The sequence below is a fragment of the Hydractinia symbiolongicarpus genome, chromosome 12 (assembly GCF_029227915.1).
Source record: "Hydractinia symbiolongicarpus strain clone_291-10 chromosome 12, HSymV2.1, whole genome shotgun sequence".
Classification (NCBI taxonomy): domain Eukaryota; kingdom Metazoa; phylum Cnidaria; class Hydrozoa; order Anthoathecata; family Hydractiniidae; genus Hydractinia; species Hydractinia symbiolongicarpus.
The window spans coordinates 8,249,675-8,269,551 of record NC_079886.1 but is presented as its reverse complement, the minus strand read 5'-3'; the positions used below and the strand labels follow the sequence as shown (position 1 = coordinate 8,269,551).

Below are 19,877 nucleotides of genomic sequence, written 5' to 3'. Positions count from 1 at the left end.
GGCTTCAAGCAGGCTCATTGTGGTTGTGTCCGAGTGTAAAAAATTTGGAAATTGATGCTCTAGTCTGGCTAAACAAGTCATTTCAAGAATAGATGAGGCTAATACTACATATCCTTAAAGATTAAAAGATGGACCATCCTTAAAGATTAAAAGATTGACCATAGTGCATGGTGTGTTATGTAACTTATATGCTTAAAAAAGTTAGCACTTCAAAAATTATTAGGGGAGTGCAGCCTCCACAGCCCCTAGGGTTGTTACGGCACTGTTGACACACTCATGACTCACTCCAACAAAATTATTCGTCAATAAAAGGACTTGTAAGTCACAAGTTGATGAAAGTATCTTTTATAGCTCCAAAACGTACATAAGCTGTCCTTTCATATCCACCGTCATTCTTCGGATGATGCGGTAGGAATGGAAAATATTTTACCCAGTTTTTACCATTTAAATATTTCTGCACAAATGGTATGTCATAAATTGCACGCTCTTCTTTCGGATAAGTTGATAGACTGTTCTTATGCCACTCCATTAAACCTCGTTCCTTCGCTGTTCCAGGAATGATATTGTCAAATAGCAAAGCAGTGATGCCACCTACAGCCATGTGCGAGCTGAGCAGTATATACAACGTTTGGTCAAGTTCTTCTACTCCTAAGATAGAAGTTACCTTAGATCTTGTAAGTCTAGTAATGTCTGATAAAAACATCTTTGTTTTACAAGTATAATACATGAAAGTAATATTTTACGTCTAGTTGCCAGAATAAGAGTTATACTTATGAAACCTTGCGAGCCCGACCCTACACGAAATCATGTAAATGTCTCTGATTTTCCTTAGTTAAATCTGAGAAACCAATCCAATATTCTGCATATTACTTATACTGTGCAACTAAAATGTGTGGGTAGAATGTTGATTTTGTCTTCAGGGTTCGCAGCTACTCAGTTGTAAGAATTGAGTGTAAGCAAAATTTTCACTCTTATAAAGATCTGTTGTAAAAAGTATTCTGAGGTCAAAAGATCTACACACAATATATAATAACAGTTATAAACATATTTACATGCCATATATACAAAACTTATTATAGTTGAATTGAATATACTATTGAACAAGATCTTTTTCAGCAACTAAGCAATACATATTTTTCGTTTTTACGCCATATTTGCCAATTTAAAGTATAAAACGATTAAAAAAGGTAAATGTTATCTGACAGAAGGTTATTTCTTGTGCTTTCTTGTTAACATATAACGTGCTTATTCGCGTAAAATACATTGAATTCGTGTGGCTAAAGCGCTGTTGAGCAATTGTACCATAGCCTCAATCTTTTTAATCAAGAAAACAAAATTACGAAAAAGCTTTCACAAGAAATCTGAAAATTAAATTCAAATCGCTAATTTTTGAGAGTTTCATTAAAAACCTTGAAAACTGTAAAGGCTTTCTAAGCAAATTTGGTTAGCATACATATATTTGAATCAAGCTAAGTTATGTCGGATAAAAAAATGCAGCTAATATTTTATCTTTTGGGCGCGCATGCATCAACATAAGATATGAAATGATTGAGAAAAATTGTTCCAGGCAAGACGACATGCCTGCCGGTCGATTAACTATTAGATTATGCTTCATGAACGGTTATCAACCATGTGGCTAATCTTACTCGTCAGAACTGCATAACAAAGATCATGAGTTTACCTGTTCTAATATCATTACGATTTTTTATCACCCAGTCTGGCAGCACCATACCATTAAAGAGTGAGAATCCAAGTACGTAAAGATTTCTATGTGATTTCAAGTCAGCGTGTTCAAGAGACGATAACCCCACTGATACAATGACGCCAAATAAAACCCAAAACATTCCCCCTATGATTGGTACAGGTATCATGGTAAAGAAAGCCCCAAATTTGCCAAAAACAGAAAAGAATATAATCGAGATCGCTCCAAATTGTATGACTCTTCGGCTAGCAACCTAAAAGATAGATTATTTACATTTTTATTTCGTTAATATAATTATTTTCGCGGACACGTTTCACCGTATTACTCCGTAAAAAGCGCCCTCTACACCAATGAGCGTATTCTTCGTTGTTTGAAGTTAGGCCTAACAGGCAAAAGGATAAAGTGAACAAAAAGACCTCTTTAAGGCGTCTCTTCTTTACCTATAACACGTTAGGAGTCTCAAAGATATTTTTGTTTGGTGAAATCTCATTCGGAAGAAACGCGTTAAAAACTTTTTTTTTATCTTCGTAAGAGCAGTCAGATCCCGTTCGAAAGAAATGTTTAAAAAACATTTTAAGGATCTTCGTAAGACCAGTTAAATCTCGTATGAAAGAAATGTCTTAAGGCAGCCTTCAATACTTCACCAATACGCCGCTTCTTTTGAATAAGAGAGAAGTGTTTTCTCGTCTTGGCGAAAAAGATATAAATAGAAGCGGCACGTGTTTACCTGTTACAGCACTTACATTTTATAAGAACAATTTCACAAGACAATGATGTTGTATATTAAGGCAATTTTTCTATTATTTTATTATTATTTAAATTAAGTCTATTGTCATTTCCTCCTTTAAAACCCGTGATTTTCAAATAACCTTTGAAGAGACTTAATATATTCTACGTTATTTTTTTCTCCTAACCTTTGTAACTCCAATTGCAGCAATATTCTCACTATACGATGTTGTCCCGTTTCCTGAACCCCACAGACCGGCAAGAATACACGATAAACCCTCAATTGCTATTCCGCGATTGATTGCATGCGATGGAGGAAATGGTGCACCCGACATACGTGCACAGCTGATGTAGTTACCAACAGATTCAATAATGGATACCAGTACTCCAGCTAACATACCAATTGAGCTTCCGAGATGAAATGTTGGATATCCCCATGGTGCTATAAAATTATCAAATACAATTACCATAAAAAACTGCAAAAAGTTTCGAATTGTTACAAATATATTAAAAAAGGATAATCGTGTAGAAAAACAACGATTCACAGTACGTACACTCTCACCAGCTTATTGTTATCAGCTACAAAAATTTGAAGATTAAATATCTTTCAAAATTCGACTGACTTTTCGCTCTTGTTATCCTCTCGATTTATCAAAAATACTTAATCAAAATGTTAATTAATCAAAAAAGTTTATGTATTCCAAACTCATTGTTGCAATACTGATTTTGCTCATTGCTTTTAAAAGATAGTAGTACCTGGCAATGGTATCTTGAACCACGAAGCTTGTCTCATCACATCTGCTTGTCCTTTGTTATCTAATTGTCCGTTTTTTATAAGCGTAATGATGATCGATATCATCCAACTGGCTCCAAGAGATAAAGCAACCTGTAGTACAATTTCATATATATTATTGTACTTTATTTTTTGTTACTTATTAAAATAAACAACAAAGTTCTTTTATAACGTACCGGAAACAATTTAAATATCTTTATTCTTTTCTTCAACATCTGAGAGAATAGGGTTATGAAAAACACATTTCTAAAATAGAATATTTTTTTTTTATTCTCAATACGCATGGCAGACAACCTACGAAAATTAAAAGAAATTATTGGAAGAATACTTACACGCTTGCCAATCCCCAGTGTTTTCCTGAAACACAAAACATCACAGTCACGATCATATGTATAGCCTTCACTTAAATTAATTTTGCTGAATATTTAACCGTACACGAACAATGCAAAAAAAACTATACCTGCAAATTCACCAGTCATTCTAAACAAGGAAAGGCCAACCAACGATATTGTTGTTGCTATCGTCAGCGGTCCAATGAAGCGCATTAGATAGCCTATTAGTCCAGTGAAACCAATTATTACTTGTAATGTAGATGCTATAATAATAGCGCCTTGAATCTAAAAGAAGAAAACATAGTTTAGTTCTATACAGGACTCGTATGTACAGTATTATAAAAGTTATTAATTACCTCTCTCATCCCCTTTTTCCAATCATGAATTGCTAAAAAAAAACATAAAATACAGGGCATAATAAAAACATCGTTCAATTTTCCTAACTACTAAACTTCAATTCAATTTTTAGCAACACATCAAAATATATTAATAAATTAAAATCACTACTCTTTGTGAAACGTTCTATTATTTAGAACGTGGAAAACATAACAAAAAATTCTATTGACCAGCGCTTTGGTGACAATAAATGTCAATAAATGTAATGTCAAGATTGACAAAGTTGTGGCCTTTTGTAGCTAGTATGTATAAGTTTGTATCGGTCAATTTTTAACAAATGCAAAACAAATAAGTTGAGGGATATAAGTGCTCGGACTGCATAGATCTTTCAAAAGTAAACAAAAACTTTGAAATTAGGCAAGTTCGTCGAGAAGATTTTGCCAGGAGACGAAAATTAAGTCACAATATAACCTGTACCTGTAAACCTATCTGTGGAATTCCTCTTTTCGACGGGGCATTGAAATGGTTTCAGTTCTAAAATTGCTATTGTTGGTCCAATGAAAGCAAATGTTGCACCTTGAACTATTGGAAGTCTAAAATTGATAAAAGTTACGATAATTTTTGCAGCGAACAATCAATTTAAATTCGTTTACTGCTATATATACATATTTTTTTATAAGCAACAAAGTAATAGTACTATTTCTAAGGAATCTTAGCATGAGTAATTTTGAATATAAGCAACAGCGTGTTTGAGCCCCAGTTCTAAAAATAAACACCAAATCTGAGGAGAATAGGTTTTATTTATCCTATGATAATCGCTCATACTTCACGGAAGGGTTCTTTTTCTTTTTATTCTAATGCTTTTGAACCAAAGCCAAAGAAATATTTTCTATGTGGATTTTTTATAAGAACTATTTAAAAAGATCCACAGAAATTTTTCCGTCGGAAAATCACCAGGAAGTTTTCTGTCGGTTATGTTGCATAACTTGCAAGCAGAAATAGACTTGATTTTCGCACCTGCATCCAAATGTTGTCTGCAATAGCGTTGCCACTCCAGAAACAAAGAAAACTGTGTTTAGAATCTCACACATTGCCAAAGGATTATCTTTTATGCATAAGCTTGGAGCAAGAAGGAATGGCACTGCCACAGTTGAACCAAACATGGTCAAGTAATGCTATAAAATTATAGAAAATTCTGAAAATGCTGCTGTGGTGACCTTGAAAGAACTGAAATATCTCAGAAAAATAAGAATATATAACAGCTATAAAATAAGCAACTAAAAAACCTCAGACATAATATTTTCGCAGAAAGACTATTTTTAACCAACCAACGTCAAATACACCAGCGGCACTTCAATGTTGGAGAAATCCGGTCCACAACCAAAAAAAAAGGAATCTTAGCGGGCTGACGTAAGCGAAAATTGGTACCCTCAGAGATATTAGATCTAACCGAATAAAGAAAGTACTAAATCTGCTATGAATTTAACAAAATTAACAAGTTCGAGTTGCGTTTTACTTGCATAGAAACGGCTTTCTCGATTACTTGTGGTTACGTACCTTGAAATTCCGCCCTGCTTTACAATAATTTATGTCTGGGATTATAGACCTTTTCATTTAGAGTCTTATACTTTGGTGTAATTATATGACTAAAAATTATTACAGTGAAGCCGATTTAGTGATCAGCGTGTTATTTATCCGTATTTCGTCAATTTTAAATTTCACTGGTTTTATTTTTCTTCATGAATTGTTTTGTTTTTATAGCAAAAAAAATGTTATACGATCGGCTATTTTTTATAACATAACTAATTGCCGATTTCATTTCATTGTTTAGAACCTTTCATTTTGATTAGCTTACATTTTTTATAGTAGCAAAAGATCTTAGTCTCAGTAACCTAATATTATATTTAAATAAAATTATTAGTATTTTGATCCAAAGTTGAGTTCTATAACAATAAAGCATATCATCATATTTCCTATCAAATATTAAAGGTCTACAAATAACAAACCTGAAAACCAAACAACATTGCGGAAAACATCGGCGGATTCTCATTCACGCCATATAAAAGTCGGTCAGGTGCGTCATTGATTACTTCATTAGCTGATAGAAAAACAGAAGCCTACAAAAAATATTGCGTAGCAAATAAGAGTTATACTAGACTACACTTCCGTTGCTTCTTGTAAGATTACAATACTAACGAAAGAAAACGACATGAGCTAAGCTACTGTAACGCGTTTGATCACAGTGCTATTTACTTTGAAGGCGTTTATTTTCAGGCTGTAAAATGGCATCTGATTAGGATATCGTTAAGCAATAAGAAATGCATATAACCTGTATTTTACTTGCGTGGATAGACTCATGCGATACTATTAAGAAAGAAATACGCGGTAGTATTTAGTGTTCCATAAATCATTGCAAAAAAAGCTGTTATGTATATAAACCCATTATTAACTAAGCTACACACCGATGCATGATCCAGGGCTGCCTTTTCGTATTTTGTCCATTTGTTTCCTTTCAATAAATTATCCTTAGAACAGGAAGCTTTTATTCTGCAATTACATTGCGCCATCTATAACATGGAATAAAGTGGTGATTTCAAACATTAACATTATTAAAATGGCGCATAATTGTTTGTAAGCATGAGCAGTATTCATTAGTTAAATATAAGGAGTACATTTTTTACTATTGTCTAGTTCCAAAGTTGAGATCAAAAATTTCTTTTTCACAGCCAGTAGTAAAAGAAAAGAGCTGTTGTATCTACTAAAATTACAAACCTGTTCAAACAAGCTAAAACTACCCCAAAAACAATTAAAAACAACCCAAAAGAAGGAAAAACTATCCAAAAAGAGCCACAGCCGATGGGCATAATAAAGCTAAGTGTTTCGAGAGATTATACAGTACACGATACTTAAACAATTTTCGTGCTAGAAATATGATAATAGTTAAGAATCTACTAGAAGATGCACGCAAGGCTGTGGTTAACAGTTCCCTTTTTGATAATGCAAAGTATATTTAAAGTATAGTATATTTCTCAAGGAAAGTTGAGCCAATAGCGTACTTCGACTACCTCGGACTTTCCGTGCCCCCCCCCCCCCTGGGTTCACCCTTCTTCTCCCCAAAGTCGTTACCTAAAGGCATATCTTGTTAATCCTGTCGTAAATTGAAAGAAACGTGTGTACTGGAGAATAATATTTCTGCAACACGTAACGATTTCTGTAACGATTTTATGGATAAATTGTATACTTTATTGGTTAAAAATATGTCTGTTGAAAGTGACGAAATATAAACTGCAATTGAAGAAATTCAGAAACTGCTTCAATTGAAATACAAAAAAATTAATTCTTTCCCTACCCCATCCTACCTTTATGCTTTTTTTCTTTTTTCTTATTTCTCCTTCTGTTTTTTTTTTCTTTTTATTTTTGACCTTTTTCTGAATTTCTTTTTTCTAATTTTGTCCTGTAATTTTTTTCTCTGAACTTTTTTAATTTTTTTTTGTCTGATTTTTTTACTTTATATTTTTAAACCTTTTTTTCGCCCGGCACGGCAAAGCGCTATGGTCAGTGACCGAGGTTTTTGGGGTGACAACACCGACTGGTAGCCTTGTGGTAGAGCCTTCGCTTCCAGTGCGGGAGGTCTTGGGTTCAAACCCCGGCCGAGTCATGCCAGAGACTATAAAAGTGTGAATCTATCCTTTCTGCTTAATGGTCAGCATGAGAATAGGATTGATACCTTAGGCAGTTGTCCAGTTGAGCGATTGCTGTGCTTGCACGAGTTTCGTAACTCAAATGGGAGCTTTAAATGCAGTAAAACTCCCTTCGCAGGACGCTCGTTGATAACAGTACCTAAAAGGAACTGAAGAGGCTATCCCAGGTAAATAATTTCAATAATAATAATAATAATTTTAAATTATTTGCGAATAGGCGGGCACAGAAGCTTAAGTTTTCTTTCTAGAATCAAGCCCTGATAGTATACTTGTCCTGATAATTTCCTGATAATAACATTTTTCACACATAAAGACTACAATTTTTATGAAGGCATCTGTATGATGTTGTCTTAAAAGGCGGCAAACAACCGACGACGTCATTTTGTTTTTAATAATTCTAGTCTTTATTCTCATCTTGTTAATTGGGTTTTTTGAGGTCTTTTTGTGATAAAGGTAGGGTGGGGTATACGTCTATTATTTTTTGTAAATTATGTTTTGTAAAAAATTCCAATAAAGTTTTATCATAAAGATTTTATGGCTTTCCTAATCGCTAGGTCTGTCCACATGCATGCAGAAAGGTTATGTTATGTGTTTAATGTTCTGAAAAGTTTAGGAGTTTTGCTAATTTTGACTGCCTTTGGTAGGTTTTGAGTGGTTTTAAGTGGTTTTAGCTGGTTTGGGGATTTAGGTGTTAAAAAGCAGAATTTACTTCTGAAATTCGGTTTAATGATCAGAACAATCACATTCGAGTTAACCAATTCAACATTGGAGGGTGTAGTTTCTCCTAATTTCTAAAAAAGTATAATCCAATTGTCAAATTTGTGTTATATACCTTTTTTCATGTCAAAGAAGTGTACAGAGATTGAAAAAAAGGTACAAAGAACAGGAGAGTAAATACCATTTGTTTATGAATATGACAATTTTTAATCATAGAAAATTAGACAACATTGTTAAAATTCTTAAAAAGGTAAAAAAAATAAAGCCTGCTCTAGAATCTTCTGTCGAAGCCACAAGAGCTTAACGGATTTTTCTGGAAAATATCAGAGACAACTGTATGTGTGACGACTGCTTTGAAATATGCTGCATGGGAGGTCATTTAATTTGAGGTTTTATCAATATTTCCTGGTTAAAATAGTACAGAAAAAACAAATATTCAGTGCTATTTAAGTAAAATTTACTAAAGTGTTATCAAAAGCTGCTGATTTTATAAGAACTTAAGTGAAAAATACAAAAAATGTCAAAATGACGAATTGGAGAGGCATAAAAACCAAGTTTTGTATGTGTTTCTAGGCAACCATGGGGTTGAAAATTATGTAGAAATGGAGGTTAACCCTATTCCTGCTGGGCCTTTTAGAGGTTTAAGAGAGCCCCCTTCCCCTCTCCCCCAGGGTTAAGACTTTGTCAGGATGCCATTAAGGATCCACATTTTGGACGCTGACATAGACAACTTTAACGGTAATATGCGCATATACACAGGAGGTCACGAGAATATCTTCCATGAAAAAGTACTAGACATAAAAAGGCTAAATTCGGGATCTAATTTGAAAATGCAATTACAAATTGTATAACTGTTTTTAGATATTTAAAATAAGTCTTGTTGCAACTATGATTAATAATATTTTACTCAGAAAAAATACTTGTTTTAAGAGTAGTTGGAAAAGGACGGTAGTGAGCTGTGATTACTCTTTTAAATTTTCAGAAAGTTTCTTAATTTGTGATAATATTATATTAAAGCTTAGGCAACCGATCTCTGTTTAACCAAATTGAACATAATGAAAATTAATTGCCTACCTTTTTACCCTCGCTCCATGTCGTGCGTTATTTACTTCACATTAAATTCCGTGTTTAACTTTACACGCATATGTAAAACTAAATCATAAGTTGTAGCTTCTTTATTTTCTTGTTTTTACTGTAGTGAGATACGTCACAAATGTCAATAAAATTTAACACTAAACGACGATTTGTATAAGCGTTAAATAAACAGAAACATGATACTTCAGTTCACGAATATGAGTTAGTATACATTTACCTGTAATTGTTGCTGGTAATAAAATAGTGTTGTTTTGTATTTTATCAAATATTTCCAGTGATCAAAAAGTGTAGTTAATAAACAAACCTTGTTACTTCTAACAAAAATAAAAAAGGACTGAACCCTTGACGAGTGTGAGTATTCCATCCTTGGCACACCCACTTACTAACATTTAAAAAAGTAAAAAAACAATATGGGTAGAGAATAAATTTTTTAAAAATAACTGCATTTTGTAATTTACCTAAAATATCGCAGGAAAGCGATTTTTTTTCATGATTTTAATCAGCTTTTCATATATTACAAATTTCTTCTTTCTACTTTAGTTTAAGGGTGATCAACATGTTAATAATCTTTCGATTAACCAACTCATATCTTAACGAACTCATGTCAAAGACAGTGAAATCTCTCTATAGTTAACTCAATTGGAGCCGTACATGCTGTTAGCAATAAGCAGCTGTTTAAGGTTAAACCATTCTGTGCCTACAAATGAAACAACTTTTTCATAAAACAAATTCAAGCGAAGGACCTGGTAATTTTAAGTTTTAAGTCATAACCTTTTTCAAGGTAAAAACCCGTGCATTTTTCCACGGCCACCAACCAGTTATACAAAGTACCCTACTACCATTCTGTGTTCAGAGATTTCAAAAAATTTTTCTTTAAAAGTAATGTAAAAATAAATCAATGGTTTAGGTGACTTTCAAAAGTTTAGAATAGGCTTGAAAGTATAGCCAAAGTTTTACCTTGACAATCATTATGGTAATTAAGATTTATTTTTACAGCAAAAGATGTTTTTTATTCATGTATTTTTTATCAAAATTGACATTCTGTCAAAAAACAGTTCACTGGTATTTTAACTCCGGCTAAATTTAGCAAGTCATGAACTTTAAAAACAAGTTATGAACTTTAAAAACATAGCGTACCAAACTTCAAGTGTTCATTTGAATTTTTACTGACTTTCAAAAAGTATGGTTTTGCTGACCGCCGAAATGTTAGCTATTCAATATGTACAACCATACAAGTGCTTTAAAAACCCAGTGGCATGAGTAGAGTTGAGTTGTGAGTCAATTGTGTGTCAAGCTTGCAACTACAATCATAGACATAATATATAATTTCAGAGTATGGAATTTTAAAGATCGCGACCATAAGCAATTAAGAACGTCGTTCCTATCTAAGTAACACGCATTTCGAACTTACCAATGTTCACAACAGGCTTACAGGACTTGGTTGTTTGGTTAGATCTAAAATGTTAGGGTGCTAATTCATGCTGACGTCAACATGCCCAAGTTTCACCATATTTCGGACCTTTTCGAGTTGTCAAGCTTATTGTTCTGTAATGTGGGCATTTTGGGAAGTGCAGTTGGCACATTTGTCCTTTATCTGTTGACTTAGTATCATAACTTTTTTTATCATCTTCATTTTTGTCATTTTTTTATCATCTTGCTGGCATAATTTGGAGTTTTATTTTATATTAAAACAAGTCACCAGGAAAAATTGAAATTTTTTTAAAAAAATGGCTTACTAGTCCTATTCAAATATTTCTACTACTACTACTTACCACTATACAAATTTTTTTAGTCCAAGGTAACAACACATTCGCAATTTTCTGATTTAGACAATCTTGCTCCTAGGATTCTTTTTATTTCACCAATGTGGCTAGGGAAAGAAAAGCAGACCTGAAATCAAGGTTGCAATTCCGCCATCTTACGGAGAAGTCCTAGGGTGTTTTAATACTTTATCCGCTATGTGCTTCTAACAATATAAAATCTTAACCTTTTCTTCATATAACAAAAAAGAAAGCTAAAAACAGCTTATAAAATAACATTAGTCCTATTAGTAGTATTACGGGAAAAAATCAGGCAAAAGTCGGACAAAAAACGGACAAAAATCGGACGACAATCGGGCAAAGTTCGGCGAAATTCTGGTAAAAACTGTCCCACAGTTATCAAAAATACCTGACAAGTTTTAAAATGAGGATGAATTTGGCTACCCAACAGTACCAATCACGAACAATCTAGCTACTTTTTTTTGACATAAATTTTGGAAGGGCAATTATTTTTTTCCTTGACAAATCAGACACACATTCTTAGGGGTAAAATGATTTTTTCCCTTTAAATAATTGCAAATTTTAGTATACTCGCGTGGTTCTACTCCACATTTGTTGCTCAATAGCTAAAATTATAAAAAGGGCAACTGAAAGTTAGTTTAATTCCTAGAAGATCCGAAGAGATATTGGTTATCCAGAAAGTTCCAATGAAATCAAAAAATATGCCTTAAAATCGTTTCAGCGCAAACTTTAATGATACTAGAAAAAATTTGTTCAATTTTAACACCTCTGATAACGTCATTCAAATTGCGGTGAAGCAAAAAAGTAGGGTATTTTATTCCTGCTCATAGAAAATTGCAAATGTAACACCTTTTAAAACTTCGGACAACATATTTTTATATGATGCACATATCTTTTTTTTTTTATCTCGCCCTTCGCTCTCTTACTTTAGCTAAAAATTCCATCCAGTCTGAATAGAGGTCTAACAATTACACGCCTAAATTACTGTTTTGAGCAAATGAACAAAGAGGTTTCAACTGTTTCAAATCAAGGAACAAAGTCAATAGTACTATCTATAAGGATGCAAAACTATTCAAAAAAAGACTGTAAAAAATTATTCAAAAAAAGACTGTTTATCGCCGTCGATTGCCTTATAATTTGATTAAAATAGTTATTTATATGGCTTACGTTAGACTCTTACATCATCCAAAAAGGTTAAATTACTTTTATGTCTTTTACTGAATCTAGTCTTTATTATGAAACATGCCAATATTTTTTACGTACAGAGAACTAACGTTGCTTTAAATAAAATTGTAGTTGTTACATAATGAATAGGTGAAAACGCTAATATTGTTGACTTGGCATATTGATGATGGCGCGTGGCCTTGTAGTTATGGAGTTTACTTTGTAATCACAAGGCTCGTGGTTTAATCCACAGCACAGGCATATTTAGCAAGTGTTTTCACCACAGCTACGGGTTAACCCATGTCATGTGAGTGAAGTTTGGTGAGCAATGTCAAAAGCATGTTTTTGAAGAAGAAGCCCGCAAAATGGCACTTTTGATATATTGAAAATAAAGGGTAACAATATAGGCAGAAGATGATAGATACCAGTTTATTTGGGAAAAGTTTAGAAGTGTGAAAAACAGTTTGAAATGTCATTTATTGCTGAAATTTTTGGAATTAGTTTGGCGAAAAATAAGTTTGTAGAAAACTATTTTCAAGAATTGATAATCGAATTGCTCAAACTTTAAAACAAAGGTTCATCTGTGAACTAATTTATTGGATTTTTGCGTTTGATGTGAAATCCCTAATAATTTAAATAGAAATTTAGTTTAATAAAGAATTATTGTGCGAGTCGAAAGTAATTTTTATGCGTAAATTTAATTTAGTGAAGTTATAAATTATAAGTTATGAAAATTCTGGTAATATGATACTGAAAAGTAGTTACCAAAAAATCGAAATCTAGGTCACAATTAATGCGTGTAATGTGGTGCAGTTTAAAGATGATCACATTTTACTATTTTTTTCAATATTTCATGTTGGATACACTTAGATATTGTTAGCAACTCCTGTATCCTGTTTTTGACGATTCTATTATCTCAGGATTTTGTCTCTTTGATATTGTACATATTTTTTATCTTAAAGTTATATAAAATTCAAATGGTCACAAACAAAAAATTATTAATAACATAAATAAATGGGTGAAAATGACGAACGAAAAACTCAAAAGCATGTAATAGAACAATCAAATAAGCAATATTTTAATTTGCACGAGTAAAGTCTTCAGGAGTGACGCAACATTAGGTAGTTTCAAATATCTTTTTAATTACAGGAAATTGGTCTGTTCCTATTGTTGTCATTACAAAAAACAACATCTCAAAATTTGAATACCAAAAGATATTCAGCACAAAAGACTAGTAAAGGTACATTTTTTCTTCATATAGATTCTCAATACTGATTTCGGATTTTATGGTTGTCGAATTCCTGACGGTATCCTGTTTTTAATAAGAAAACTATTAGATTTTCAGACCATGGTGTAATAAATTTCTTCGTAGGGGTTTTAATTTGTCTAGTTTGTCGGTAATTTAAATTCCACTTTGGGAATTGACACGAAATGTTTTTTTGATAAAAATATCGCTCCATGAACTAAGTGAATATATAAAACTAGCTTACAGGATCAGTCTTAACACTTTGTGACTTCTAAATGTACCCTCTCATTGTATGCTTTATAATTGATGAATACAATGGATCATGAAAAGCCATCTTTGCTATGTGAAGCCTCTTTACTTTGTGGGTTACATACAGTTTCTCTAAAATTTTTAATAGCTTTCGAAAATCAAAGGCTAAACCACAGTAGCCCGTTTTTACTTGTCGTTGTTTGCCAAACCAACAAAAAAAAACAAGAATAATGATCATCCCAGTTACAATTTTGATATTTTTAAAAAAAGCTGATATCTGAACAATATAGGTAGGAACTTTCGGTTTGCATCAATACTTGTCTTTGTTTTAAAAAGCACAGTTTGACATGCACATGAGAGAATATACAAATAACTATGTTTACTGTTTAATTATTTCCTCTTCTACATTTTTTCTGATATTTTCAAAAAGTGTTAAAACATCCTTGTGTGTTTTCCCAAATTTTCTAGAATATTTTTTAGCATCCTACACATTGCTAGAATGTTTAAAGTTTCTCCAGTTGCTAGTGAACAAATTGACATTAGAGTCATTTGAAGTTCCGTACTCATGTTCAAGTAAAAGCGGGAAGATACTTCATTAACGTAAATATTTGTTAGAAAAATTGCACCGTGCCAGAAGAACCGTTCGAGTTAAAGACGTTCGAGTAATAGAAACTTGAGTTAAAAGAGTTATAAGAGTATACTGTATTTTCTCAACCAGCGCCAGACATATAAAACTTTATCTTTCAAAAAAAATAATCAGAGTTGAAATTCTTAGATGGTGTTTGTCACTTAGGTACTAGCACTTTGAATATAATATATTTTGCATTTTGTAATTTATTCACCATGTAGTCTTTTACTGGTGAATTAAATATTATTAACCATCTTCTGTCATTTTTAAATTACAATTTGCTATAAGACCGTTTTTCCCATCTTCACTTTTCCTGCTTTTTTCTCGGTTTATGGTCGATAGTAGTTTTGGAATAGGGAACTCAAAAAGGTGATTTACGTTTCGGACTAAGCAGAAGATATATAAAAACAGCTGCGAAATACATAACATAACAACAACAAAAACAGTGCTCCCTTAAAGACGAAAAAAACTTGTTTTAGTTAAATGCTGCAGCAGCACAAGGATATATCAACTTACACGAACAAGATTTTAAATTTACTTATTGAATAATGCTCAAAAATTCGCCCATGATTCACTGAAGACATAAAACAAATTGTGGCAATGAGTTAGCAAAATTCATATGATGAAAGAATGAACTTTGTTTCCTCAAGAATAAATCTAACCATATATATATATATATTTACTTTCGTTGCCGGTGCCTTTGTATAGAAGAAGAAAGAAAGAAATAAAAAAGAAAAAGAATAAAAAAAATTGTCAAATTAGTTCGTTATGCAAGTTAATCTTCCATATATTTTCAACCTGTGTGTTTGACACATTTAGCGTTACACAGCAATTTTCCGTACATATTTTAAAAGCTTTAGAAACAGCGGATATTAACAATTTCCTTCGCTGCCTTACTACTATAATTAGAGTTATTAATAATGTTAACATTTCTTGTACAATATCATCATTGTTAAATTACAAACGCGTGATTTTTTTGTAAATGTGGTATTTGTAAGCATTGACACAGGTCCGCCGTCGTAGTAGTTCGAATTCAATTATTACTGATGAAATTTGGAAATTAGTGTTCGATTCTTTGATTATCAAAAAGAGATTTTTATTCTAGCATTGCATACCAGCTCATTTGTGTCATTAGAGCATACTTGCATTTGCTATATTTAATTAGCAATATGGTTAGCGCAGTCAACTAGTATTAATAAGTCGAAAGTCCCATCGTAACTTTCTCTTGCCTAATTCATCGGTCAAAAAACTAAATGCTTGACATTAGTTAAAGTGTTTGCGTTATTCTATATTCGCAAGGTTGTACCAATCCCCCTTTTAGCACCTTTTTCCCATCTTTCACTTCCCTTGGACCCTTTTGGATATACTTAGTATTTGATTATGTCATTTATTGTGATTTAAATAACAAATTTTCGCGATTAAGAGAAAGTAACATTATACAGACATAATTTAAATAGTAATAACCTCGTCTTCAGTGACACATGTCAAGCGAAATGAAATACATTTCATACATACACTGTGTGCATTCTTGGCAGCCGAATACATTTTGTATTTTCGTGTCGAAAAGTGCTATTTAAAAATAATCTAAATATAAGTATATTGAACCTATCAAATACAAAGTTTGAAAGTCACGGAAAAAAGCCTATGCCCTGCAGAAAACATTGCTTATTGAAAAAAATTTGTATTGCTGAAGAAAAAAGACAGGTTGTCGCATTCTCGACCCCAGATCCCTTTGAGATAAACTAAGTACTTTCGAGGTTTTAATCTCGCAGAGCTCTGGGGACGAGAATGAGGTTGTCGTCTATTGAAAGCCATCTTCTTTGTATTTCTACACGATTTTGTGGTATTTATCATTCAAATTATTTTCTACCAGGGATGTTAGTAGAAAAAAATTTTCGATCGAATTACTCATAGAATTAACCCTTAAGTTAACAATAACACAAAATGTCTTTTTTGCATTACTTCGTGACTGTATGTTTTTTCTTGAGAATGATGATTGATTGAAATTTGCAAATATTAATGCGATTTATTTGTCATTTATAATTGTATCGCAATTTTTTAGTTCCAACTTTAACCTTTGTAATTAATTTAGTCCGCATCTGCTAATATTTTAATTTTAAAAATAAAGCTGATGCTTGCGGGACATCAAGGCTAAAGGTCGTATTTAAGTAAAATTTCAAGCTAATAAAGCTTAAAAAACCTGTCTCTTTCGCAAAATTAAAACTAAATTATCAATGGATTACAACAGCTAAGTAATGCTCAATTGCTGTCAATAAGACGCTTTGTATGACAGTAACTAGCTTAACCCTACTCAGTCCGGGGTTTTTCGAACATACTATGACCGGGGGCGGATTCCGCCCCCCACCCCCCCTTCAATAACTTTTCATAGGATTGTTCAAATTGAATCAAACTTGGCACACTTATAGTACGTCATAAAAGAAACAAAATGGGGGCAATATATTTTTGCTTGCTTCAGCACCTTCTCTGTGACGTCATCAGAAGCTTCAAAATTGGTAAAAATGCCACTATCTGCTTAAAATTTAATTACTTTTGTTCTAGAGCGAATTTTTACATTCTGTTTGAAGTTTCTGAAAGCTAAATAAAATTTACTTAACATATTTTTCGGTTTTTACATGGATCGGATAAAAAAACTGACAAAAATTGTCCGAAAATGCGTTTTTTCCGATTTTTGGGTAAAATCCGACAAAATCGGGAAATCGGATTAGTCACGTGTCCAAATTATTTCAAATTCTTCTTCTTGATGAAACAAAGTTGTGTTGCAAGTTTCAAGTTCTAAGGATAAGCCTAACAGGAGTTATTATATCGAGTAATGGCCAATATCAAAGCCTCCGAAAGGTTTGTGACCCAAACATTTAGCATGCAGGTGTCTAATAGATAAATATTGAAACTCAGTATCATAGCCATATAACAAAGCAATAAGGAGTTATTAAAAAAACCGTCAGAAGTGGGGGGGGCGAAATCCGCCCCCCTCCCCCAGACCGAATAGGGTTAAATGATGACCTTTAATAATTTATTCGCAGAAATTTTATCGCGGATTATTCAACCAAAAATATAAATTTACTCAATCTCACACCTAAAAGAGGTATGCACTGGTATATTTATAATGCATTTCGTGAATAAACAATGTATCTTTGACAACTACAGTTGAACTCATGTAATTCGAACTCCTATAATTCGAAAACTCACTTAATTCGAACAGATTCTGTGGTCCCCTCAGAATTTACCTTGAAAACCTTACAAGAAAACTCCTATAATTCGAACCCATGTAATTCGATAAATCATGTAAATCGAACAGATTTTCCGGTCCCATCAAGAAATTTTAATCATGTAATTCGAATTTTCGAATTTTTTGAGTTTTTGAAGCTTACCAACTCGATAATTTGCAATCGAATTTTTTTTTTTTACATTCGATTGGAGCTCGTCCACTGCTTTTTGCTTGCATTTCTTATCAAGACAAGATGGGGAAAAGAAAGCATGAAGAACTCACTTTAAAAACAAAATATGAAGCTCTCCGTGACTTGGAGGATGGTATGTCCAATAAAGACGCATCCATCAAGTACTCCGTTCCAAGCAGCACCTTGTCAACATGGAAGAACAATAAAGAGAAGATATTCCTTGCTTTCAAAAACTCGTCACTAAAACGCCAGAGAGTTAAGACTGACAAGTACGAAAAATTGAATGAATCGTTGTTGACTTGGTTTACCTCAATGCGTGGTAACAACATCCCAATAAATGGACCAATTTTAATCGAAAAAGCTCGTGAATTTGCCACAGCATTCAACTATGAAGATTTTTCAGCATCGAATGGATGGTTGAGAGGCATGACGGAGAGGTAATACTTACTTGTCTATTATGTTCCAACAGGGTTTATTCTAATATGAATGCTTTCACTCCATGCACATAAGGATAAAAACTTCCGTAAGTTCGATATTTGCAACATGATCTTTTTTTACTATTTAGATATGGAATCACATTCAAAGAAGTATCTGGGGAGTCCGCAGTGTTGTCAAAGAAAAAAGTTTGTTTGGTAACACTAGAATGTCTTCCAATTACTCTCTACCAAAACAAAACAAAATCAAAAAATTTTTTTGGCATACTAAACTTAAGTAAAATGGCAAGAACTAATATTGCAGAAGTTGTTGAGTTTGTGGGAAGAAGATTTCTTTGAGTTATGAAATTCCATTGTCCATAGTAAGGCAATTCAAATGCGAGTCAATGGTTAAAGCGTATCACGCCTATATGAATGAATGGACACCAGTTATTGGTGAATCTTTACAAACGCGTCCTGAACCTGAGAACGAAATAGATAAATATGCAGTTGCTGTGACAAAAGACGACAAAGTTATTGGTCATTTAAAAAAAGGAAAAACTGGTCGATATGCGAAAACAATCTTTTACTTTTTACGATCTAAATCAACTAATGCTGCTAATATTTCTGTCACTGGAAAAAGAGTCAACCTAGGAGATGGAGAAGGCTTACAAATACCATGCACGATTACATTTGAAGGAGAAGAAAAATACTTAGACATTCTTAAGAGAGAGTTGAATTCATGCCCCTTGTGAATGTAATTTTATTTTCTTAGAAGGAATGAAATGTAATGATTCGAAGAAAAAACAATTGTTTCCAATTTATCGAATTATAATCCCCAGAGCTATCTCAAACAATGGATCTTAATTCATTCTAATAGACTTTCATTTTTTTTTGTTCAGGTCTTTGAAGGCAAAATACCGATCACTGTTAATTCGAAGGATCTTGAGAGCGTTAGACAAGAAGGCTGAACTACCGAAAACATCAATTCTTGAAGCCATGATAATGCTCAAGACGGCTTCGGATAGTGTGTCGAGTGAAACAATCGTAAATTGCTTTCGAAAATCAGGAATCTCGGAGGTTGCAAGGAATGGTGCTATGGATGAGAATGACGATCCTTTCAAAGATACGGAAAGTGACAAGAGCGATTCAGACGACGAGAATGATGAAACGAATGTTGTAGAAGATTTGAATCAAGATCTAGACCGATTACGAAAGATTAGACCTGACATTGCACCTGACGATCTGGATGTCGAATCGTTCATTAATATAGATTTCAACGTTGTTACTAATGAATCACGCCCATTGTCTGTCAAAGAAATCGTGGATATGTATAAAAATCCGGAAGTAGAAGTCATCGATGACGGCTCTTTAGACGACGAAAGTGCAGAGTGTCCTGATGATGAACCAATTTCACCCCCATCGCAAAATGAGATTGACGACGCAATCGAGACTCTCAAAGAGATGACCCTTTTCGAATCATCGAACGTCATCCCATTGATTCAGAAGATCTCCGAAGAGATTTCCAAGAAACGAGAGCAGAAAATGAAACAATCAACAATCAAAGACTTTTTCGAA

The 19,877-nt window shown here is 33.0% G+C and overlaps 1 protein-coding gene across 7 annotated transcripts in view; it reads right to left on the bottom strand.

Annotated features, from left to right (window-relative positions):
• Positions 1-163: 163 nt before the first annotated feature.
• The window catches only part of LOC130622604 (solute carrier family 23 member 2-like), a 105,068-nt gene continuing 85,354 nt past the window's right edge, over positions 164-19,877 (bottom strand). Inside the window, exons 1-14 of one of the 7 annotated variants that reach the window (XM_057438081.1) lie at positions 9,382-9,787; positions 7,617-7,729; positions 6,352-6,456; positions 5,896-6,006; positions 4,907-5,064; positions 4,367-4,482; positions 3,910-3,941; positions 3,682-3,838; positions 3,554-3,578; positions 3,398-3,467; positions 3,185-3,314; positions 2,617-2,870; positions 1,682-1,955; positions 164-648 (exon numbers count right to left, since the gene is read on the bottom strand). In XM_057438081.1, the coding sequence (XP_057294064.1) occupies positions 323-648; positions 1,682-1,955; positions 2,617-2,870; positions 3,185-3,314; positions 3,398-3,467; positions 3,554-3,578; positions 3,682-3,838; positions 3,910-3,941; positions 4,367-4,482; positions 4,907-5,064; positions 5,896-6,006; positions 6,352-6,456 (1,758 nt within the window). In that variant the 5' untranslated portion in view covers positions 7,617-7,729; positions 9,382-9,787 and the 3' untranslated portion in view covers positions 164-322. Of the gene's footprint in view, positions 649-1,681; positions 1,956-2,616; positions 2,871-3,184; positions 3,315-3,397; positions 3,468-3,553; positions 3,579-3,681; positions 3,839-3,909; positions 3,942-4,366; positions 4,483-4,906; positions 5,065-5,895; positions 6,007-6,351; positions 6,457-7,616; positions 7,744-9,381; positions 9,788-19,877 lie in introns of those variants that run through there. The other 6 variants (XM_057438084.1, XM_057438080.1, XM_057438083.1 and 3 more) reach the window with 6 other exon arrangements.